Below are 25,282 nucleotides of genomic sequence, written 5' to 3'. Positions count from 1 at the left end.
ATAAATCTTGAAAAGACCATTGACCTTTCTGAGAGCAGAAGGGATTTAAGCCAACTCCACCTATATATTTGGGGGAATGAAGACTCTGTCTATCCTTTAATCACATGTTTCTCCCAAATCCTTTTCAAAATAGGAGACTTATCAACTAAAAATGTTTTTTATACATATACATACTTGCATGAATACGTGTGTTGAAAACAATGCAGGCAATGCAATGCACGCCATCCATCCACAGACTTTAGATGTATGTTGCAATCTTTTGAATTTATAGCAAATAGAGAGTTGTGATATTTGGAAGTGAATGACAGCATATAAAAGTAAACATAGAAAGGCTAGAGAAGGCAAGAATTTCTAGGCCTATAAGCACACTCCTATGTGTATACAGATTTTGCTGAAAATATAAAAGTTTGATCTTTTTCTGCATTTACAGCTCCAACTGTTTTACTTCCTGCCTACTTAGTGTGCTAGCGCTGCCTAAATTTCCCTAGAGGGGATGAAAGAAGAGTAGAAGGACTCACGCTGTCACTGATAAACTTAAGATCTATTTGGGGAAATGAGATTGAAAGACATAAAAATACTCTTACTTAATACTCTTAATTGCTTTACCATTTATGGAGCATTTATATACACATTATCCCATTTAACCTTACAGTGTTCCAATGAAGTTAGGAGGAAGGGCAGTGATCATCATTATGTCCATTTCAGAGATGAGACTACCAAGGTCCAGAAAGAAAAGTGACAAACATGACCAAAGAGCCATATCTGACTTTATACTTCACACTATCCCACACACCTTCTCTGAATAAAATAATTAGAATTTAATTACATACAGAAAATTTCATGTATCCTTTTGGCAATAAACACAATCAGACAGACACAAGTAAGTATTGCAATTTTTAAATACATTACACTATAATTTTTATAAGAAATTAGCAAGGAGGAAACATCATAATATGGTTAATATAAACATTATATATTTTTTAATAAAGAAAACAGCCCCACTGTTTACTAAAAAATAGTTCAAACCTTTTAAAGTTTGTATCTGTATAAATTCAGGTTGTATCTTATTATTATTTTTTTTTTTTTTTTTTTGGAATAGTACATGTCTTAGAAGAACACAGCTTCACTGTCAAAGGTAATCTAAGAGTGATGCCCAAACTGCCTACCTTACAAATTTCAAGGAATTTCTCACTGGTGTATTTCATGGGATGCTCAGTGAAGGTCGCATAAGGCACCTCAGTGGACCATGGGTTCCAGCGGGAAAAGAGGGAGTGTTCTTCCAGACTCCCCCAGTAGATCCTAAGGCCTTCTCCTTGTCTCCTACAAGAAAGAAGTTTCCTTTAGATTAGCCCTTGTCATTCAATTAAAACAAAAAGAAAAGGATGGGAAAGTAAAGTAGTGTCTCAGTTAGCCTTTATAATGATGCTAAGTGGCTTGCCTACTAACTGATTGTTCCAGAAATTTAAGAGGTAAGAATAAAAGGATAAATTTGGTTCCAAACATGATGAGTTCTAGGTGTTGTTGAGAATCCTATGTGGAAATGCCTGTTGGAAATGTGACTCTGTTGCTGAGGACAGAAGGCCAGGGCTGGAAATAGGGACATTAACCTCATGCCAATATTCCAATGGTAACAGTTAAAAGAAAAAGGGAGAGGGAGAGTCAGGGTGGGGTGGGACAGGAACTGGAAGTGTTGAGGTGGTGGGCAGTTTCAAGGAGGAGCGAAATGACAGCAGCTCCAGTTTCCACAAAACAGTAAACACAGCAGGAAATGACTGAGAAGAGACATGGGACATCAATAACAGTAGTGTATGTATGATCCTTAAGAGGGATGACGACCAATTCAAAATGCCTGTCACTTCAGCTTTTATATCTCATGGTTCTCTATTCTCTGCACACATTCCATCCAGCAAAGTTGCAGAAACAAACATATCAAAGCTAGTCAAGGAATTGTGCCTGCCTTTTCAAACACCCTCTGGAATAGCCCAGGCCTGGCCATCTGGTAAACCCAAGTGCAAAACAAGAGGAAGCTTGGGAGTGATGGGAGGGAAGTTGTGGCAGGAGAGTGTGGCCACGTTGAATAACAAAACTGTAATTCCTGTGGTCTTTTCTTTCACATGGGCCCATCAGAATTTATGGTTTGTGGTTTTAGACATCTCTGAATGCAAAGAGATCCCTGGAGGTTAAGCCAAGCTCAGGTGCTTTGCATTCAACAAGCTTTAAAACTAAGTTGCCTGTACTTCTAAACAGTCCCATGGAACATCACAGAGCTCTCATTTCTTCTAGAAATTAAATCCTGGGATCTAGAATAAAAACCCAGAGCTTAATTGTGGTGCCTTCACAAAGCTGTCACTTCCTGTATTAAGGAGGAATTCCTTTGGGAATGCTATTGTGGCTTCTGAGTGTTTGTCCAAGTAGATATGTGTATAAACACAATCTCACACATAAGCATATGCCACCCCTCTCCCCCACTGGCTGATCTCTGAGATTCTTCTTAAAGTTAGAAAAGACCCTGGCACATTCTACTGCCCAGTTCTCAGATTTTTGATCATTATGTTTGAAAACTGACACTGAACCTTTTTTTTTACTTAATCCTTCACCCACAAAGGAAAAAAAAAAAAAAAAGAAGAGAGGAAAAGAAACATATTGTACATACTTCTAAGGTTCCCTTTCTAACCTCTCACCTTCCCAGCTGCTATGCTGGCATTTATCATCTCCCCCATACATTCCTTCATTCTGTTTCTTCTCTTTCTTTCTTCTTTTTTTTTTTTTTTTTCTCCTGGCCTGGTAATAAACTCTAAGCTCAGTGAATATTGTATGCATGCTGGTTAATGGGGCATTCTGGCTTTAGTCCATTAAAACAACTTGCACAATGGAATTATTTACTGCTTCATATGTCAATTTATGTGCTGGGTGCAATTTTGCTTTTATCCAAAGGCAACGAAAATCTGCCAAGATAGCTTCTCTAATAAGTACACTTTATATTCTTTTACCTTAGGGAAACCTCCAATGAAGTTTAAGCATGAAATTCAAGAGGGACCCTATTTCTAAATAACCGATCAATTTGAGCATGGCAATGACATTTCTCAGAGATGAAGCATACTTCTAAATATACAAGTTCATACTCAGCCATCAGAAAGGATGGATACTTACCATTTGCATCGACCTGGATGGAACTGGAGGGTATTATGCTGAGCGAAATAAGTCAATCAGAGAAAGACAATTATCACATGGTTTCACTCATACGTGGAATATAAGAAACAGCACAGAGGATCATAGGGCAGGGAAGGAAAACTGGAAAATCATCAGAGAGGGAGAAAAACCATGAGACACTTAACTATAGAAAACAAACTGAGGGTTGCTGGAGGGGAGGTGGGTGAGGGGTGGGGTAATGTGGTAATGGGCATTAAGGAGAGCACGTGATATGATGAACACTGGGTGTTATAGGCAACTGATGAATTATTGAACACTACATCTAAACTAATGATGTACTATATGTTGGCTAATTGAATTTAAATTAAAAAAGAAAATAAATAAATAAATAAATAAATAAACAAACAAGTTCAGCCAACCTTCTCTCCCGAGCTCCACTGGAGATATCTGAGAAGATAAATCTACAACTAAGAATTCTCTCCAAAGGTAAAACTAAGGCAGTGCTTCTCAGCAAAGACTTCAGTACCAGGGGTCTATGAAAATCTGTCATCTTCTGTCAAATGTCATAAGGACAATTATGGAGAATATAGATGCCTTTATAACCAAGCGTGCTTTATTAGTTACTTGTGCTCACCATGAAAGATATTATATGAGGTAACAGAGTAAAGTGAAAAATGCAAAGAACAGGATGTCAGGTATTCTTGTGTTAGAGTCTTGGTTCTGACCCCTAATGCTGTGTGACTATGAATAAGCTAGTTTCATTTTCTGAGTCTCAGTTTTAGCATATGCTCTTTGGCTATTTCCATGTGACAGCTCATGACCGCGGTAACTATGTAGAGGGTGTAGATAGCTACGGTCATGATTCTACTATCATTCATCCAGTCAAGGACATACTAGATCTAAAAGAAGCCTCTGGGTTGTGGCTTCAGTTCAGACGCATCAAATTAGCCCCCTGAACACATCCTCTCCTGCAAAGACTACACCAAGCATTGTCCCATCACTCCCAGAGAACTTTAGCACCTGCCATGATACTTCACAAACATGTAAAAGCACAAATCAGCCACCATATGATGGAATAGCATTTTAATGTTTATAAACTAGAGAATGTCAGATAGAAGGGCTTTTGGAAGGTAAAGCCCGGTCCTTCTTTCTGGATAGGAGAAAACGGATACAGAAGAACTAGAGCTTTTCCGAAGCATCATTACACACAGGGTTGAGCTGGTGGGAGCCCTGGTCTCCCAAGACTTCATTTAGGGGTCTTTTCACCATTCTGGGCTATCATTACAAAATACATTCCAAGTTAAGGTCCTGCTATTACACAACACAGCCTTACTTCCAATCAACACAGAATTAAAAGACTTGCCCTTAGGAGACCGTTACCAGCTGTAGGCAAAAAGCGTGCCCAGAGATCCTAGCTAAAGGTCAGAAAGGAAATCTCAGTCTCAAAAGGAACTATAGATTTGTATATGTACTTAATATTATCAATTATAAGATTGAAAGAAAATAAGGTAGCCCTGGGAGTGAAGAGGGAAATTAAAATAAAAGTTATTTGTCAGGGTAAGAAGACTGGATCTTTCTCATTGAGCTGCTATGGTCAAGTTAATCAAAATGGGGGTACAGTCCTAGGTAAAGAATGCCAACACCAAATTATTAAGTAAAGAAAGATTTGCTAGCTCTCTGCTCCAAATCATACTCTGAGTATATACCCTGGCTTTGAGCATTATATACCACCTTTCCAATATTTAGGTAACAACAACTTCATGAGGAACAAGAAGATAATGGATGAGAAAGTGTTTTGTATGCTATAAGGCCCAACTAGCAGATCTTGAGTTCCTAGTGTGTACTATAATGCTTACTGTGTACTGTTAGAAACTTTGTTTAAATTTTATTTAACTGCATTTACACTTCTTGTGGTAGAAATAAATGAAGTTAACAGGAAATATGATAAAGAATATGACCAGGCTTAATCAGATCAGCAAGTCAAGAACCACTAGAGGAACAGAATAAGAAGGGGGAAGAGAAATTCCATGATCCCTACACACACAAAACCAGAAAAGCAAATCTCTAGAACAGAGAAGGTTCTGGAATCGTCTACATTTTTCTTCATCTATTGATCCCTCTTTCTCCACCTCATTCTGAGTCTCAGAATACTTATTTGTTTAGTTTCTGCATTATCAGTGTTTTGATGTATATGATTTCCTCCTTGAACTTAAATCCATCAGAGAGACTTCCATTCAACTTAAAACACCCCTATAGCTCTTTTTTCTTCAGACTGAAATCAGCATAGTTCTATAAAACTTTTCTAATAGGTTAAAAATAATCTTTTAAATCACCTCAGAGGTGAATCCCTGAAACAGTCCTAAGTCGTCTATCTTCAATTCCACAATTTAATTAGCATATTCTCTGTACAGTACAGTGTATTATTGCAGGTAGAGAAATGAATAAGACTCAGTCTCTGAACTCCAGAAGCCCATGGTCTGATGATCTCTGGGCCTGTTTTACTATCATCTCTTTCCCGTACCTCAAACAGGTACAAATAGAAACCCACAGATCTCATTATAGAAGTAGAAGTTCACCTATTACAATTTATTTTTTCAATAAATTACAATGGATCTGGCCTCCATTCCCACAGTAGTATAAGCAAGAAGGTCAATGTACCCTTTGCTTCTGATAAATTTCAAAACCTCCCAGAAAGATATAGAAGATAGAGAAGTAAAGGAAAGTCTCCATAAAGATTCATAAGAACTTGGTGGAAGAAGAGGTTTATAACAGTTGGAGATTTTTAGGATCTTAGACAGTCTGAGTTGGAGGTCCTTTAAGAGATGTGTTTCCAATTCTTTCGTTTTATAGATGTATAAACTGAGGACCAGTATTTTCAAAGATCAGAGCTCTTCCTTTAGTCTTGTTAATTACATGTTCTACTCAGTGACTCACACTCAGAATTCTACTCAAATACAGTTGTTGCCAGGGTGGAAACCTAAGCAATTACTACTTTAAACCATCATAGCAGCCAAATAGATTTGCCTTCTACACCACAAAAAGCAAAGGCATGTTGAAGAGATGAGGTTTATACAGAAGAAACTATCATCCAAATGCCAAAGGACCAAACATGAAAAATAAATGAACAACACAAAAAAAGAAGCTCCAAGTTGAATGGAAGGAAAACTTTTCTTTGATAACAAGTTCCATAAGACATTGTTTTTGACAGGAAAGACTCCTCCTCCTTGAAGTAATTTTTAGCCGAACCAAAAAACTATGCCAGCCAGTCACCAGTCTGGGTTAATTTGCTCATTCCACACACTCTGCTACCTTCAGAGAGAAGCCATGCATCCTTCGGCATAGTACAACATAGCCATAGTACAACATAGCTCTTCTTTCTCTTGACTTCCCAACTCTCCTTCCATCCTGGCCTTCACAGAGGCTGAGCTAAGGCTTTAAACCACCTGAGAGAAGACATGAATGAGGAGGCAAGTCCCCAGAAGGAGAAATGGCAGCTTCCAATTTTACCTCCATCAGCTGCCCCTCCTTTCTACTCATCTCAAATCTCAAAGCTCCACCACAGAATTAAAAACATAGCTCCAGGCACCAAGCTGAGATTTATGAGGAAGCACAGACATTAACTCTTGCTCTAAATGCAGGGCGTGTGCTTGTAAGTATGGGTGAGCAAACAGAGGGAGGCCGCGGGGGAGGAGGGCGGGCTGCCCAGGGGAGAGAGCTGTTCGGAACAACACAATATATTTTCTTAATGTCTCCTTTTTCCCTACCTTACAGCCTGTATTGTTGAAAGGCAGGCCTTCTAGAACCATGAAATGTTAGTCCCTTGCTTATTTAATCTGGACAAAGGTGGGGGGGGGGGGGGGACAGAGTTGGCACCCTGGAGGGTATTCAATGCTCCTTTTTGCTCAATGAATGACCTCAGACGAAATATTTTCCATGACAAGAACCCAAAAGACGCTGGCACGGTGTCAGACAATAAGATTTGCAGAATGTGTTTACATTCTCTCTGTGTCCCCAGGCTGTTCTAACCCATGGGCAGGTGGTGCCTTTATCTGCTCTCTTTGCTCACCTGGCTCCCTCCCAGAAGTTTCCAGGGCCTTGGGCTCAGTGAGATTAACCATTTACTGGCATGGGTAACCAAGAAATTCCGTCGGTTATTTTACTTGATGGAGAAGTAAGTGATAAAGTAAAACAGACCAGTAGTGACCCTAAAGAGAGAATTCTGGGGCAGTGTGGTGCCATGGCAAAAACCTTGGATGACAGGTAGGACCTGGGTTCAAAGACTAAATCTGCCATTAACTTGCTGGGTAATTTGAACCATTTCTTCTCTCTGGGTTCTAGGGGACCATCGATGAAACTAGTAGTCGAACCAGATCACCTCTACTCTCCTTTTCTGCCCCAATAAATTAATACCTATTATGAAAAAAAGTAATTTGTATTATACCAGTTAGACAAAAAGCCAAAGGATAAATTAGTGACTGAGAAATTCTCAGAGGGCTGCTGAGACTTTATCTTTCTTCTCCAAAAGAAGAAAGGATCTTAAACTACAGAATAAAAGACCTAGGATTAAACCAAAAGCAGAACCCAGAGAGAGTGGGATGAATAATTAGAAAAAGGGCTACAGAAAAAGACCATGGAATCTCCCAGGATGAAAGTCCTTAAATGTTTATTTGCTTGGGAAACCTAAATGTGCTTGTCCTAGAGGTGGCCATGTTCAGGGCTGAGGTGAAGAAGACTAAGGTCCAAACCAAAGGTCCAACCTAAGATTCTGTGACTCACAGTCTTGTGTGTGTGTGTGTGTGTGTGTGTGTGTGCGCGCGCGCGCACGCGCATATAGCTAATACTTAGGCTAAACTTAAAGTGTGCAAGGTACATAGTAATCTCTTAATAAATCCATATTTAAAAAAGATGAATGAATGAATAAATTCACAGACCAGTTAAGACGCCTGTGAGTACAAATGCCGTATCATTCCATTCTTAGAATGTTAAATATTATAGTAGTAAGAGCCCTGAACTGGCTGTCAATAAAACCTGGGTCTAAACCTATTACTGATGCTAACTTTCTTTGTGGCTTAGAGCTGGGCACAGCATCTCTGAGCCTCCATTTCCGTTTGCTATGGTCTGAATGTTTGTGTCCCACCAAAATGTATATGTTGAGATCCTAATGACCAAGATGATGAAATCAGGAGGTAAAGGCTTTGGGAGATGGTTAGGTCATGAAGGCAGAGTCCTCATGAATGGAATTAATGCCTTTATAAAGGAGTCCCCAGAGAGGTCCTTACCCCTTCCATTATATGAGGACACAGGGAGAAGTGCCGCATATGAACCAGAGAGCAGACCCTCACTAGAGACTAAATCTGCTAGCACCTTGATCATGAACTTCCCAGACTCCAGAAGTATGATGAATGGATTTCTGCTGTTTATAAGCCACTCAGTCTCTGGTATTTTTTATAGCAGCCCCAAAAGACCAAGACATCCTTCTTATAAAATAATTGTAGAGAGCAAAATGGAGTCTCTCGTGTCAAGCAGGAGCCTGTGTCAAGCAGTGACGCAAGCAGTTAAGGTATTTCCTGCACTAGGAGATTTCGCCCGGACCCACGTCAGCTGACACCCCAGAACTGATAACGAGCAGAACCAGACGAGGTCTGCAGAGACCCAAAATGGATTGAATCCCTTTAAAAAGGGAAGGATTTTGGCAGCAAACTGCCAGACTCTTCAGACCTGACGGCTCTATGTCTGACCACTTAAAAAGGCAGCTGCCACTGAAGGCTCTGCCGGACGGATCTCCGAACAGAACCAAGATCCTTCACTGCTGGAACATCAGAAGCAGTAAGTGCCCAGAGCTGACATGGACCAGCCCAAGGCCTTATCTCAACTGCGCACCCCCAGACTGACTTCCGTGTTTGCGTGTTTGCTTTGTTTACTTCCTACACCCTTCTGTTATCTTATTTGTTTTGTGGTTTGTCTTCTCTCCTGCTTTGTGTGCTCTGTAAGAAGCCAAGTCTAATCACATTGTCATTGAGTTTGGAATCCTGAACCTGCTTTATAATTGTGATTTAATTTTGCTTTCTGATTGAATAAAGCTGACATTGTGGAAAGACACAACTTGTGTGTGTACCTTCATTGCGTGCTCACGATGATAATGGAGGCATTAGATCAGATATTCTCTAGAGGATGCTCCAAGTATGCGCTAGTGGAACACTTCTGACTCATCAGAGTCAAGCATTACTTACCTTTGGATGTCACTTAAATAACATACAGAGATATTTTATTTTCCAGAACTGATATGAATGGATTATTTAGATAGAAATCATTCTAAAACATATATACTTATTTTCTCAAATTATAGTAAAAATAATTATTTTATGGCTTAATAAAAGTCATCACAAACCAAATTTTAAGACTTAAAAGGGATTTATTATTAACCATTTACATCCTATGTCCTTGATCCCTTATTTTACTAAAACAGAGACTGAAATCTAAAAGATTACCTAGATTAATACTTGAACCCCTCCTAATATTTTCCTATACTTCAATACTTCCCTTTATGAAGACCAACTGTTGTACATGAAGAGCAAGGCTATTTACCCAAGCTCTAAAAGATTCTTGACTGCCAAATTTTTTATTTCTTATATCAGCCATCTCTTCCCTCATCTCTGTCATTTCTTGCTGCTATCAACATTTCTGACTCCTTCTAATTTGCTTTTTCTGAACTTCTACTGACAGGGAATCTAGGAATGCATTACTTTTGGAGTCATGGGCAAATAATTAAACAAAACCACACTCTTTCCTATGCCCTTTTCTGTGAGGGAAATTTATAGCAAAAGCTTTGGTTTCACAGATGACATGTAAATGGAGAGCTAATCCAATAATGTTGATGGTGAATAACTTTTAGATGGGCATCTAAATGGCTCATGTTTTAGAAAGTCCATTTGGAGTTCTATGCCTGTTAGAATGAAACAAATCTGATCCCAGAATTAATCATGACAACCACCTTTCCACCAATGGGGATGACATGAAATTTTGTCATCCTTAAGGTCACACTCTGGTAGACTGGCACTCTCATATTCTGTACAACAAGTCTTAAATTCTGACCCCTCCTTCAAGCCATTTAGAGTATAACTCCCATAATACTTAACGATCACTTTGAGTAGCAACAGTATCAGCAAATCTCTGCTAGTATTCCTCAATACAGTCCAGAGCAAATGCTCTAAATAAAATGTAATGAGGACTCAAAGGCAAGAACAGTCCCTTATAGTTGAAGGTATCAAAGAAGCCTTCATTCATTCCGTACATGTTCAGGAGATCTGAGGGTGGATTGACAAAGAGGACATTTCATGGCGTTTCTGGCAGAGTCTGCCTACTCCTAGCCATGCTTGAAGTAAAGGTCTGGATCAGGACTGTGTCTACAGTGATGGAAGAGGAAGGCAGTGAGGGCCTATCTGGTCCAGGTCCGGTTCTTCTTCTTGTAAACAGCAAAGCAAATCAGGAAGTAGTCAAGTCTCAAGAAGGACAATGGTAAGCTTGTTTCCTCTCTGGTTAAAGGATTGAAAGAAACACCCTAGAATATTAACATTATTGATACAATAGGATTATTTTCCTTCTTTTAAAATTCCTTACCTTCTGTAATGAGCATGTATTATTTTTACATGGAAATGAACAACTGCATATTTAAGATTTTGTCATCCATCATGACCAGAGCCACCAGCAGTGGGCTAAGATCTCTACATCTGTTATCTCTAGTCCTTACCACAAACTCACACGTTTGGTTTATAATCTCTATTTCACAGAGAGGTCCAAAGCCATCAAGTAGTAAATGGTAGAACTGGGATTCGAATTTAGATCTCCCTGGTTTCACAGACCCCCACAACTCCATGGAACCCTGTGGATGTACAGAACAGAGACGAAAACCAAACTTTATGCCAACCAGCTGTGTGTTCCCTTGTGAACCTAAGTAAAGATGGTCACTGCCGAGCTCACATTTTTATTTGTAGTTTCTCTTCACCTCAACTAATCCACCTTCTTCTACCTTTTTCCACAATGCTGATTCAGACACTTAAAGGGCCTTCCAGTTGCCTCTAAAATTCAGAAACAATTTCCCAGCCTCAAAGTCGAGACGTTTCACACTACAGTTTCAGCATGAATTCATTTCCAAAACTCAAAGCCACAACTCCTCAACAATCCGGCCAAACAATGCAACTTGCTGAGCCTGGCCTACAGCATTTGTGATCATTGCACCAACATGAAATTATTCTGTGTATTTGTCTCATATCCTCAAATGAACTGTGAGCTGTCCAAGACGAGGGTCCACGCCTAAATCATATACATTCCCCCCACAAGATTCGTCTTACAGATTTGTTTTTTTAAATAACTAGACCCATGGTCTTTACTGTAAAAAATACACATCAAAACAGAACAAAAATACTCACTCCCTCCAACCAGATGGATCAGGCTTCTGCTTTGGTCTTTCATTAATGTACATTTCTGAATTGCGCTCTTTAAAACTGCGTTCTTCAACTGTTTTCTGTTTGTTGCGGGGGGGAGGGGGTGTACCTAAAAGGACTTGCTTAGAGAAATGCCCAGGATGGAAGGGGCTGTACCTTTGCCCACAGGTCATCTAGGACCCTGCTCTGAGAGCACAGTGCTGCAGGGGCTGGCACACCAGGCCTACGCCGAGGCCCTTCCGTGCCTACAGGTTTCTGTGTGTACAGAGGAGAGGGCAACTCTTGCAACCCAGGAAAACACCACACAATAAAGGAAACGATCGATTCTGAGGCATCCCCCCTTATTATGAATGGGGATATTTGGTAAATCACATTAGCCTTGGGTTTGTGTAAGTTTTGGTCTCCTCTCAACAGGAAGTTGCTTTTGAGCACTGCAAACAGCCAAGTTTCAACACGCACAGAGTAGCTAAGTTAAAGGAAAGAAAAGCATCAGAGAAAAACATTTTTTTGTGTGTGTGAGTCTCCTCTGTTTCCATTTCCTCTCAAGGGAGATGGAGAGCAGATTGTCTGGAATATATACACAGACAATGAGAGAGACCGGTTACCACAAACCTGTGGCCCTGCTCTCTAGTGCCCTTTGGAAAGTAGATGGGGCCACCCAGGAAGGCAATGGGCGCAAGAGCTCTGAATGACAGAAGAAATTCAGCTCTGTCTCACAGCCCTTCCCCTTGATCCTGCTCCTGAGGCTGCAAACATTTTGTTTTCTCCACTTTGGAGGAATTTGAAATGAAACAAATTTCAAGAGATTCTACATGATGTGCTAATTTATTTTCCCCTTTATGCCTAAGAAAACATTTTGTGGGGAAGTTTATGATATTCCATACAGTATGTTATGTGGGCCAATAAAAAAACGTCCATCTCTAACTTCCACACATGACATGGTCCACCATCAATATTACATTCTCTCTTGGTCATGGTCAACATGAGCCATTCAAACTGTTCAGCAAGAATAGTGTGCTCAGTGCCCCCCCCCCATCCCTGCCCAAAGTGATTACACTCTATCACAGGTAAAATTCAGACAACATAAACACCCATATTATTTATGAGGTACTTTGATATAATAAAAAAGTCATAGATTTTAGAGAGAGGATGCAGACCTGGGTTTGAAACTAGTGCCTTCATTTACTCTGTGGCCTTGGGAAAAGCACTTTAACCCTCATAGTCTGTTTCCCCTTTTGCAAAATAAAGAGACAGATGCCTAGTTAGCAGAACTGTTCTCAGGCCGGATGTAGCGTGCCTGGCACCTCTCATCAGAGGTTTCAAGCACTCCTTTAGCAGACCTCTGAAAAGTCAATCAGAAGGCAAGAATTTCTGAATTCTCTTGCGCTCTGGCTAGTTTCTTTTGCATCCACCAAAAACTGCCAAATCATAAATTTGGGGGATATGGAGACAAAGAAGGAACATGCAGTGAAATAATAAGCTATGTACAAAGTTAAGAAATCCAGACATTTCATGAAACAGAACTGATTTACCTACATTCCACAGTGCATATTTGCTTTGTGGTATGCGAGCTAATGTTTGTGTGGTTTTGTGTGTGTGTGTGTGTGTGTTTAATCTTCATGTTGCCATTGTATTGCTTTGCATACATATGAGCTTGGGGTTTTATGATTTTGTTTTCACTTAAGATTTACTTCTACCACAGAGCTTTATTTTTCCATCCAGACCCAGAGCAACAATCCAGATAGAAACCTGGCATCTGGGGCGCCTGGGTGGCTCAGTTGGTTAAGCGACTGCCTTTGGCTCAGGTCATGATCCCAGGGTCCTGGGATCGAGCCCTGCATCCGGCTCCCTGCTCGGTGGGAAGCCTGCTTCTTCCTCTCCCACTCCCCCTGCTTGTGTTCCCTCTCTTGCTGTCTCTCTCTCTCTCTGTCAATTAAATAAATAAATAAAATCTTAAAAAAAAAAAAAAAAGAAACCTGGGACCTTTCCTCTTATTTTTCAGGCCTGGTATCCAGTCCCTCAGTGTGGCAGCATCACTTACATAAGTGAGAACAATAAGCCCATATCTCCAAGTTCCACCCCCAGATGGTCACCCCTTGGTCACCCCTTAGTCTTAAGTCTATGTCCATTGGCAGCACAGTATGCTCTGGGAAGGACAGGCCCTGAAGGCAAATGTAGGACCATTTGGGCAGGGAGTTTCTAGGGTCTGAGGTACCCAGATCATGGTCTAGAATAATTCCTGACAAACTTTAATGTGTGTTTGAATCACATGGGGACCCTGTTAAAATACAGATTCTGATTCACTTGGTGGAATGGGTCGTGAGGTTCTAAACTCTGTACTTCTAACAAGCTCCCAGGTGATCCTGATGTCACTGGCCCCAATAACAAGTAGCTCAGTGAGGGAAGGGCACAGGCAGTGGGTTAGGCATATCCCATGGCCCTGAGGGTTCCTTAGCATGTGGGAATGGTCACAGCTAGATAAGGATCAAAGGAGGGCTATCTATTGTGTGGGACTAGGGCAGGAGTCATGGTTGACCAGGGGAAGGACCAGTGGTTTGTACCTGATTGCAAGGCAAGAATCTAAGAGAAGAGGGTTCTATCAATGATCTGTGGTTAAAGGCAAAATTCAAAGCCTGCAATCAAGATCATTTTCCTATCATTTAATGGAATTATCAAACAGAAGTCCTCAAAAAATTTATTTTTCATCCAGAGACTAGTGTTCAGTTTGCTTAAAGATTACTCAGATACCAGTTCAGTGATACAAGTTTTTTTATCATAGAATCTCTTCCTCTCTATATAGATAGATGATAGATAGATGATAGATAGACAGATAGATGATAGATAGATAGTACAGGCATAGTATGTACGTATAGATATAATGTGCCAGTTTTCCAATGTCCTAATTAAAGTATATGGCCAAGAAAGGAAAACAATACTCTAATAGTGATCCAGTCAGTGTGGGATATACCATGACAACTCCCCCCCTCCTTCTAGAGGTTGTACATCAGTGAATTCAGCCAACAACAACATTGACTGTGCAGGTGACTTACCACACTGCTGACTCACCTAGAGCTCACCATCAAATACAGTTCCTAATTTCTAAGTCTTTTTCATGCCTGCTGCTGCTAAAATACATAGTGAAGAGTTGATTTTTCAAATTGACTTTGGAGAAAGTAGACATGGAAAATACAGCTCATAGTTAAATTCCACCTTTGGCACCTGATCTTTCATAAGAAAGCTTTTGATCAGAAACTATAAGGCAGAACAAACAAACCTTCCCGATGACTTATTTAGGCTAAATGCTCAAGGCAAAACAAAAGGAATTTAATGTGTTATATCCTGGTAAGGCAGGCATTAAATTACCAGCTCATCATAAAATGTATCACCATTTTAGATTAGTTCCTGAATTAAGGGAGGTAGAGCTCAAACAGATAATGGATGGATGGATGGGTAGATGGGATGGATGGATAGATGGAAGGATGATGACAGATGATAGATAGATAGATAGATAGATAGATAGGTGATAGATCGCTCAACCTCCTCTCTTGGCCAAAGTTTGAGAAATAGCTTAAGTGTTAAAGAAAAAAAGAAGGAAAAAATCATTTAAAAATGAAACCAAATAAATAATCTTTCCACAATATAATTAAGAGGTGGTAGGACATTTCAGTAACCGCAAAATTAATTCTTTTTGCATTACAAGCATTATCCAAAAGGCTGTAAGAGCCACAAAGACAAAATCTGACACAGTCTTTAATTAATCCTGCATCATGCCTACTACAGCAGTGTGCACTCTTGGGAACTTCTGATCATTGAAATTAAAATTTGCACATACAGACAATCCCCCAAAGATACTTGGAGTACAATTACAGCCTTCTTCTACAATATCCCCACATATTTATGCAGAGAGCTGAGAAGAAATGAGTCTCAGAATATCAAAGTAGCTTCTTCATAATAATTTAAAGGTCAAAGAGATTAAGACCTTTCTTTGCAATTTGAGTGATGCCCAATAGAGTTTGTTACCTACCTCTTGAAGACAAACAAAAATGAATTCTCATTTAAAGCCACAGAGACAATATCATTTTAAAGATGTAAAGTATTGAAATTTATCTTAGCAACAATATTCATTCAATAAATGTGTGCTCAGTGGAACTCTGCTCAAAACACTGCCCATGGCAGTATTCATCTGAGATAAACGAGGAAATTCTGTCTTCATGAAGGTTGCTCACATTCTACTAGGATAGATAGGAGACAACTGTGAAGAGAAGTTATCATTGTATAAAGGAAGATTCCACAATTGACTTGAGGATCAGTGAATCCTGAAAGATGTGGCAATCAGAACATGGAAGTATAAAAAGAAGTGGACATTCAACGATGAGAAGGAGGATATTCCAAATAGAAGAACATAACATAAAGGCATGAATGTGGGGAAGTATTGGAGTTTTTCTACTTCTCACCCTGGGCCAGGTAAATTCTGAGTATTGTCCTTGAGCTTAATATCTTCAACCAGTTCCTTCCTGTTCTAAAATGAGGGAGAAATTCTCTCCCCTCACCGCCACCCACTCTGTGTATGTGTGTGTGTGTGTGTGCATGCATTGAGCGATTGGGGATGTCACAGAAAAGGTGAGCATTCATGTTCCACATGGAAGAACATAGTTTGTATGTAGCAGCCCCTCTCTGGTAAGTCACAGCCTGGTATAATAAGAAACCCAGCTGCTATTTATTAATCAGATGCTTTAGGGGCGCCTGGGTGGCTCAGTCAGTTAAGCCTAACTTTGGCTTCAGTCATGATCCCAGGGTCCTGGGATGGAGCCCTGAGTCTGGCTCCCTGCTCATCGGAAAGTCTGCTTATCAGGGAGTCTGCTTCTCCCCCTCCCTCTGCGCATCCACCCCCAGCCCCCCACCCCACCATGTGCTCATGCTGTCCCTCTCTCTCTCTCTCTCTCAAATACATAAATAAAATCTTTAAAAATCAGACACTTCACATTCCTCAACCACACATCTCATAGCAATCTTATGGCAGATATTATTTTCTGTATTTATGAAGAAATTGAAACTCGGACTATTCAAAAACCCTGCTTCAAAGTTGCGAAGTATTCTCTTTGGTTTCATTTGACCTCAGGGCCTATGTGTTCCCTCCTATGATACACAAGGCCACTCTCCATCTCTCCAGAGAGGATGCAGGTGGGCTGGTAGTATGTTTTTCTCAGCCAAACTCCTCACAAAAATCTTTTAGGATACAGAGTGTTTTAATAATGTTAGTTTATCATTTCACTTCTGCCTTTGCTCATTCTCTTACACCTAAAAAGCAAAGTGTACTGGAACACAAATTTTACTATATTACAGGGCGGTATTATGCTATCAACCTGGTTACTACATAATTTAGAATAGGTTCCAAGAAATAGCTTGTTTTTGTTATTGTTTTGTTTTTGTTTGTTTATTTTTTCTCTCTCTTCCCAGCTATAGGATCTTACATGTCATTGTAGAGGTAACATAGTATCTGAATAGTGGATGGACCCCAAATCTTCACTTTTATCATTCTCCTTAAACTTAAACTTCAGTCTTCAAAATCACCAGTCAGTCCCCCATGGACAAAACCATCCGGTGGGAAAGGTAAACTGGTAAGGAGACATTCACATTGTTTTATTTCCCAGTTAATTCTTATTCTAAAAGCTTCATATAGTATTCCCCAAAGAAATTGTAAAGCACGTACAGAAGCTGTTGAATGTGCCAGTGTGACTTAAACCTAGTATACATAAGAGAAGAAATCAATCAAGGGGCTGGACAAATAGATTGGAGTCAGGTAACAGAAGATAATGAAAACTCAACGAAGGAGTCTATGCTATAAGACATTATCCTATAAACAACTGGGGGCTGAGGAAAGCTTTTCATAGGGGGAGAGATATGAACTTGACCATAACTTTGACTTATAATAATTAAATGGTCAGAACTTGAGGGGTAGGATGAATTTGGAGGGTATAGAGTTAGGGAGACCAGTTAGGATCCTCAGTGTGGAGAAATCACAAGACCTAGAGCAGGGTAGTGCCAAGGAGAATAAAAGGGAAACTGAGGGAGACTTCAGGGTTAAAGATAACAGAATCTTGATCTCCAGTTGGAAATATCTTTGAAAAATTATTCAGTGTACACTTCTTGAAATGATCCTATGGTCCTGAGGTTTTCATCCCTAGTGGGTAAGAAGACAGAGGTGCCTTTGACTAGAGCAGTCCCTGTGGAGTGGAGAGAGGTCTATTCCTGGGCCTGCTGGGTTTGAGGAGTCTGTGGTGTAGCAAAGTCATTCTTGACGTTTCCTTGCTCCCTTTCCTGACACATCTTTCCCCACCTGCCCTCTGCCAAACCCTCTCCAGAAGCGAAAGAGCCCTTTAATTATCCACAGCCCAGATCAGGAGGGCTTCAGTGTGAAGTGCAGCAGGAAAGAAGAGAGTGGCCGGCCCCTGCAGGAAGGTTGCCGCCAGTGCCCCGCCCGATTTGTGAAGGTGGAGGTGCAAGGTGAAGTCCTCCCATCCAAACAGACCAGGCCTCCAACTCTAGAAACTGGGAGCGAAGGACACTGCCAGAGGAGCCCCCACATCACCTCATTTATAACCTGGCGAATAACAAGACAGATATGGGTGGTATGGAATCTCTCCTAACAATCTGGCTTCACGTCGCCAACTTTAAAGAAAAGAAATTCCTAATGAATGACATAAACCAATTAGAGAGCTGCCTAAACCAAGCCCAAGCTCTGCAATGGAAGCTGCAGGTTCTTATTAGGTGCAGTGATCTGAACAAGGGCCAACACAAGCAGATGTGGGACCCTGGGATGCCTGAATTCTGGCCTGTCCCCGAAGACAGCCCGATTACTCCACACTATAGAGGCAGCTCTCACCCATCTCCTCACATTAAGGATGTCTTTACAAACAGCGCTTCCCAATCTCCCTTCCATGATCATCTGGCCAGATTTCCTTGCTCATTGACATGTGGCATTTAATTACAATATTTTACAAGAGCCCATCACCAAAGGACATGTGGGAAAGAGTTAAGACTTGGGATAACTTGTCACCCTAAAGTTTTCGCTTGGTTGTTTTTGCAAATGAGTATGTTTAATTCATATAGAATTAGAGTTACCACTTAAATTTTTTTCTAGCCTGAAACTATTATAAGTTTGAAGAGGGGGGAAGAAGAGGTACAGATGGTGGTAGATATATATTAGTTGATCAGTCACATGCCAGGATCCTTACATTATATTATTTTTTAATCCTTCCACAACCCTGTAAGTTGTGTATGATTATGATTATGATTATGATTATTCTTATTTCATACAAAGGAAATTGAGAAAGAGGGAGGTGAAGGAGATTTTCCGGGTGGTGAAGGTAGCAAGCTGGGGAGACATATACCACCTCCAAAGTGTGGCACTATTGCCAAGCTAATTTAATTGCTATTTTTGCATAAAATTTAATGGGGAGAAAAAATAGGTAGTAAGTAAGGATAAGCAAAAAAAGAAAAAAAAAAGAAAAAAAGGAAAATTACATCTGATCCCACCACCCAGAGATAATCACTCTTAATATTCTGTTGTAAATCCTGCAATTGCAAAAGTTCTCACTCCCTTTTTGGAGCTCCCACACTGCTGCTGCAGAAAGCTTTGGAACAAATTACATCTTCTTGTCATATTCAGGATCATCAAGAGAAAATAGGAAAGATATTGTCTGCCATGTTTTTAAAAAAGTGGATGTGAGAAGTAGTCATCAAGTCTTACCACATACTGAATGCTGCTTGGTGTCTGGAGAATTAGAAGGTATCTCTATTCTGTTAGTACCTGTCCTCCAGCGGCTCACCTACAACGGCAGCCATGGAGAAGCAGAGGCATGGCCAGAGCTCTGGGAGGTCTCTGAAGTCGCAGCCAGAGGGGTCCACGGTATTTACCATAAGTTCATTTCATGACCATGGACAAAAACCAATGCCCCCAGCTTCAGTCTGTCCAACTCCCAAGTGGTGTTTATCATTCTTACTCTGCTTAGCGATCAGGATTGTTTTGGGGAGTTAATGAGATAAATATTTATAAAAGTACTTGGAAATAAAGCACTATGCAAATGAGAGATAATTGCTCAAATGTCTAATAATTAGGGAACCCAACTTCAGAAATAAAGATTTTGCTATGGGGTAAAGGGAATCATGATGCAATCCCTTTATAACCCTAAACCATAAATTAGCAGCCAAACCATAATCAAAATGCTACCATAGGGTTGGGAGGGATGGGGTGGCTAGGTGATAGACACTGGGGAGGATATGTGCTATGGTGAGCGCTGTGAATTGTGCAAGACTGATGAATCACAGAACTATATCCCTGAAACAAATAATACATTATATGTTAATTAAAAAATGCTACCATAATAAAAATCATCCATTTTCATAGATGCAGTATATGAACAGTAACGATGATGATGATGATGGCTAATATTTATTCCCTTTGGCATCTTATTTTCAACACTTTGGAAGGGATTTGCATGGCTTTCTCATCTTAATCCTCACACTAACCCAATGTAGAAACATATTATCTCTATTTCACAGATAAGGAAGCTCCATTGAAATTTACAAAGTGTTTTTATATATAAACCAATCGCCTCATTTGATTCATAGATCTCCAATAGTTTTTCTATTTTGTTGGATGACAGAATTATGAATCAGAAAGTCAGTTTGCCAAGGTCACAAAATTTTCAGAGGTTAGATTTGGTCTAGAACTTGGTCTACCTTGGGTTTTTTTTTTTTTTTTCAACTAAACTGCTGTTGGCTCTGTATTCAGCCAAACAATTACAGAAAGCTTCTCCGCCCAGTTAACTCCTCAAATAACCCCAGGTTCGTACCTATGATCCCTATTTTGAAAGGGAGTTTACCTGGCTTAGTTCTAGCCTATGTAACTCAAAAGATATCTGCAGAAGTTCTCCGGTATGGCCTCATCCCAAACCTCTTCTTGATCTTCGATAGTCTACAATCAAACACAGCCAAGCCTCTCTGCCCTGGAACCATTCAGAGATTTTTCCTTCACAAAATCTTATTCCTTCCAAAGAGATCCCACAGCTCTCTAATAAATGCTCCTCCCGAATTTCTGATTTCATTGATGACAAACAATATCTGTTCTATTTATCCCTAACAGGGCGTAAGAGACAGCTTTCTGTGTTAGGGTACTCCATGGAAGAGACTTTCAAGTCATCTTTAACACTTCTCTTTACTTCATCAGCCCTATCAATTCATCACCAAGATTTGGGCTTTAGGATATGGATGACTTTAGAGCAAAGGAAAGTAAATACAGTATGCATGAGAGGTGCAGTAATTGGATAGTTTAGAGCAGTTCAAGAGAAAGAAACTATGTGAGAACATTCATTGGCAGTGGAATGATGGTACATGTAGGCAAACACTGATATGTTTGATTTGATGAGGTTTTGAATTATATAAAGAGAATTTAAGAATGGACAGGCTAGAAAAGTAGGTTGGGACCATATTGCAAAAGGCCTTGTAAGCCAAGCTATGAAGCTGTATGTTACTGCTTCTCATACTTTGCCAGGGAAATATTCCTAAGGCTATAGGGGCAAGGCCACTTGCTTTAAACACTAAATTTATTTGCAATCTTTTGTTTTATCCTTAAAATCATATAATTATGTTTCCTACTATATTTCATTTACATGGATCGGTTTTAATAAAAAGATAATATTTTAAAATCCAAACTATTTAACATTGGTCAAAATTTAGACTTCAGGTAGATAAGGCGTGTTTATCCTGTGGCTTCTCAGAGAGCATAGCACAACTTGGTTACTTGAGATTTTCTATAATCCAGTTTGTGAAGCATAAGGAGATGACGGACCATCACTAGTGGAATTTTGAGGAGAGAGATGAATTGATCAAAGTGATTTTAAGAAGATAATCCTGTAGGGTTAAATTGGATGAATTTGAGGACTGGTGGACACTGGAGGCAGGAAGATGTAGTAACCTCATATACTCAATATTTATTTAGCACTATATCAAACACTTAAGATAAATAGTCTCAACTAATCCCCATAATCCTATGAAGTGCAAACTATCAACGTCTCCATTTCACAGATAAAGAAACCAAAGGAAGGAGACTATAAGAGACATTCTGAAGAGTTGGTAAGTTGGTAGGTGGCTGAACCTGAACTCAAACCAGCATAAGTCTGGAGAGTCCAGGCTCTTAAACACTACATTGAAGTGCATTGGGAACCACCATAATCATTGAAGTGAGAGGTAATAAAGACCCAAAGTAACATCACGACAGTAGCAATTGAAAGGGTTAGGTTTAAGAAATGTGGCAAAGATAGACTTGACAGAATTTGACAACCTGGCTAGATTTGGGGGAAAATAAGGAGTCAGAGATGACTGATTTGTGAAACCTGGATAATTGGGATGATAATGAGGCCATCCTCATAAATAAAGGCCTACAGAGGAGAAGCAGGTTTGTTGGGGAAGCATGCGATGGGGGAAGATGATGTGTGGAGTTTGAGATGCCTGTGGGGCATACAGGTGGAGACAGCCAAGGGGAAGAAATGCAGGTGTGGAGTGCTTCCCATCACGGGCCCCCAGACTTGCTAAAGTTTCAATCAGCTATTTTCAGTCTTAGACTCACCCTGAACATTGGTGAGTGACACAGGATAGAATCTTCCATAAATGCTTGGAGTTGGAAAAGAAAAAAAACCTATTCACACACAGACACAAGCACCCATAAATTCAGCCACCTCATAACAAGCTGGACACTTTTTCAAAATCACCTTACACTGCTTATTTTCTAAACTCAAAATATTAGGCACACAAATCAGTGGCTTGAGGATAGATGCAGTAACAGCAGAGTAATTCCTTCCTTCCCTGCAGCAAGCTGCCCTTATGAAGGTGAATTTGCTCCTGCGTGATAATAAAGTCTATTTGGGAGTTTCAAAAGTGCAGTTTGGCTCAAAAGGATTTCCTCTGCCTAGAGTGAGGTCTAAGAGGGCCCCCAATCAGGCTGAGGGGAGAAGAGAAAAGAAAGATAGAAGGGGACATTGGGAAGAGTTCAAGGTTGGCAGAGGAAAGAAGAGATGGAACACAGAAGCCACAGGGTCCTTTAAATAGTTGATTTGGGGGGCACCTAACTGGCTCAGCCGGAAGAACATGAAACTCTTGATCTCAGAATTGTGAGCTCGAGCCCACGTTGTGCGTAGAGATTACTAAAATATAAATAAACCTAAAAAGAAAAACAGATTCTGTGTTTCACTTAGTAGGGACTTAAGGATCATGGGACTGATTAGGTTTGGTCTTTCTAAAAATAAGCATATTACCCCAAAAGTTAACAGTGAGTAGGAGAGAGATTTTCATAGTAGTTCTGTTTGCCATACCAGCCATTCATTTCATCCTGCAATATATGTTAACCTCTGGAGCTTGTTCTTACTTTGCACTGTAATCTCAATACAGATTCTAGAAAGAACTAAACAGAATATATAAACTTTGCTCTGTTTTTCACAGATAGCAGCATCTGCTGGTTATAGACAATATATTATTCATTTTAAAAGAAGTGAAGGAGCTACGTTACTGGTCTGAATTTAAAAATTTTGAAAATGAATTCTATTACTTTTGGCTGAACTTTGGTTGTACACACACACACACACACACACACACTTCTCTCGCTCTCTTCTTGCGCTGTTTTTGATATAAACTTTGTGTTAAAAATCAAAATGCTAATTTCCATGATTATAGTATTGGGTGATAAAGTCCTATCACTGTGGACTCAGTTCTCTAAATCTGTTCCCACACTGCCACCTAAGAAGTTTTTCCCTTTAAGAATTTATCATACCTTCAAATGGGGGGACAACATATAAAGATAAATGCATCTGAGTCATGCTTTAAGAGTTGACTTTTCATTGAAAAAATTTTTTTAAGATTTTATTTATTCATCTGACAGAGAGCGACATAGCGAGAGAGGGAACACAAGCAGGGGGAGTGGGAGAGGGAGAAGCAGGCTTCCTGCCGTGCAGGGAGCCCAACGCGGGGCTCGATCCCAGGACCCTGAGATCACAACCTGAGCCAAAGGCAGACTCTCAATGACTGAGCCACCTATGTGCCCCTCGTTGAAATTTTTTAATAGTCATTAAATATTTTCATATATAATAGTTGTTAAATATTTTAAATAGTCATCACCCGTGATTTTTCTGGGCAACATTAACTTAGCATCCTCAACCCAAATAACATTTGTACTGACAGATATTGCAATGCCCATAGCACGTAGAACATAAAGCAACACCAGCAGATCTGAGTACTTCCTCTCTGAAATTATCAGCACCCAGAGCAAATTGCTCAGATATTAGAGGCACTTCATCACAATGCCCTTTGAACTGCCTGGGGTTCTCAGGTATTTCTTGTGTCTTTCCTCATCTTATCTATTGGCTTCTACTTCCCCTCTCCTTTGTGCTCATATCCAAAGTCTACCATCACAACATTTGCAGATTACATCTTAAAACAAGCATTTTAATAGCTCTCTTCAGTTTATAATCTTGTTCTTTTTTAGACAATTGTATCCAGTAGTATTTATACATTACTTCTATTTGAATTCTAGAAAATATGCAAATGAAATATTACCAATAAATTAGTAAATAACACCTTCTGACACAGAATTCTGAGGTGTAGCATTCAATGCCATGTGGATTCACTTATTATGGGTTCACTGAGTCCTGACTATGAAGACAGCCTGTGTTAAGAGTTTATCAGGAAAGTTAAGTCCCAGTCCAACCAGCAAGTGCTTATAATGGAGTTGTGGAATCATTAAGACGTGCAGTTGTGCAAAGAATGCTACTGGAGTCAGAAAAGATGGCAATTAATATGAGTTGGGGCAGAGACTTCTTTTGCGGAAAATAAGATGTTCAGGGGTTCCTGGGTGGCTCAGTAAGTTAAGCATCTGCCTTCAGTTCAGGTCATGATCCTGGGGTCCAGGGATCGAGCCCCACATTGGGGCTGCTTCTCCCTCTCCCTTTACCCCTCCCCCCCACTTTTGCACGTGCTCGCTCTCTCCCCCTCACTCTCTTTCTTTTTTTTTTTTTTTTAAGATTTTATTTATTTATTTGAGAGAGAGAGACAGCGAGAGTGGGAACACAAGCAGGGGGAGTGGGAGAGGGAGAAGCAGGCTTCCCGCAGAGCAGGGAGCCCAATGCGGGGCTCGATCCCAGGACCCTGGGATCATGACCTGAGCCGAAGGCAGACGCTTAACGACTGAGCCACCCAGGCGCCCCCCTCACTCTCTTTCTAAGTGAATGAAATCTTAAAAAAAAAGAAAGAAAAGAAGATTCTCAGACCAAATTAAAGTCCATAATCACATCTGCATATAGATGGAGGCTATATGTTCAGCATGTTCTGAAGGCCACAGAAGAAGCATTAGACATGGTCCCTCTCTCAAATGGGCTACATTCAAATTGGAAAGAGAAGACAATTGAGAATTAGTAGAGCTAAACTCTGGGATATGTAGCAGGTTCTTCTGGCTGCTGTTTACAATAAATTCTGTTGAACTGGCTAACCAAGAGCCATTTACAACCTTCTTTTCCTTTGCCATCCCCATATAGAAATCTCAGAAAAGCTAAAATACTTGATTTGTCTACTTAGGGTCAGGACACTGCTCTAGACAGTGAGATATAGGAAGACTATCTCTCTGAAATGAAAAGGCAAAGCCTCAC

General features: G+C 40.1%; 1 protein-coding gene across 2 annotated transcripts in view; it reads right to left on the bottom strand.

Moving 5' to 3' along the window:
* Positions 1-25,282, bottom strand: part of TPRG1 (tumor protein p63 regulated 1) — a 207,885-nt gene that overhangs the window by 15,298 nt on the left and 167,305 nt on the right. For both annotated transcript variants that reach the window (XM_027581960.2, XM_027581959.2), the window contains one exon: positions 1,167-1,320. In XM_027581960.2, coding sequence (XP_027437761.2) covers positions 1,167-1,320 — 154 coding nt within the window. The remainder of the gene's footprint in view (positions 1-1,166; positions 1,321-25,282) is intronic.

This window comes from Zalophus californianus, chromosome 1 (genome assembly GCF_009762305.2).
Source record: "Zalophus californianus isolate mZalCal1 chromosome 1, mZalCal1.pri.v2, whole genome shotgun sequence".
Taxonomy (NCBI): Eukaryota; Metazoa; Chordata; class Mammalia; order Carnivora; family Otariidae; genus Zalophus; species Zalophus californianus.
This window is presented reverse-complemented; position numbering and strand designations above follow the sequence as displayed.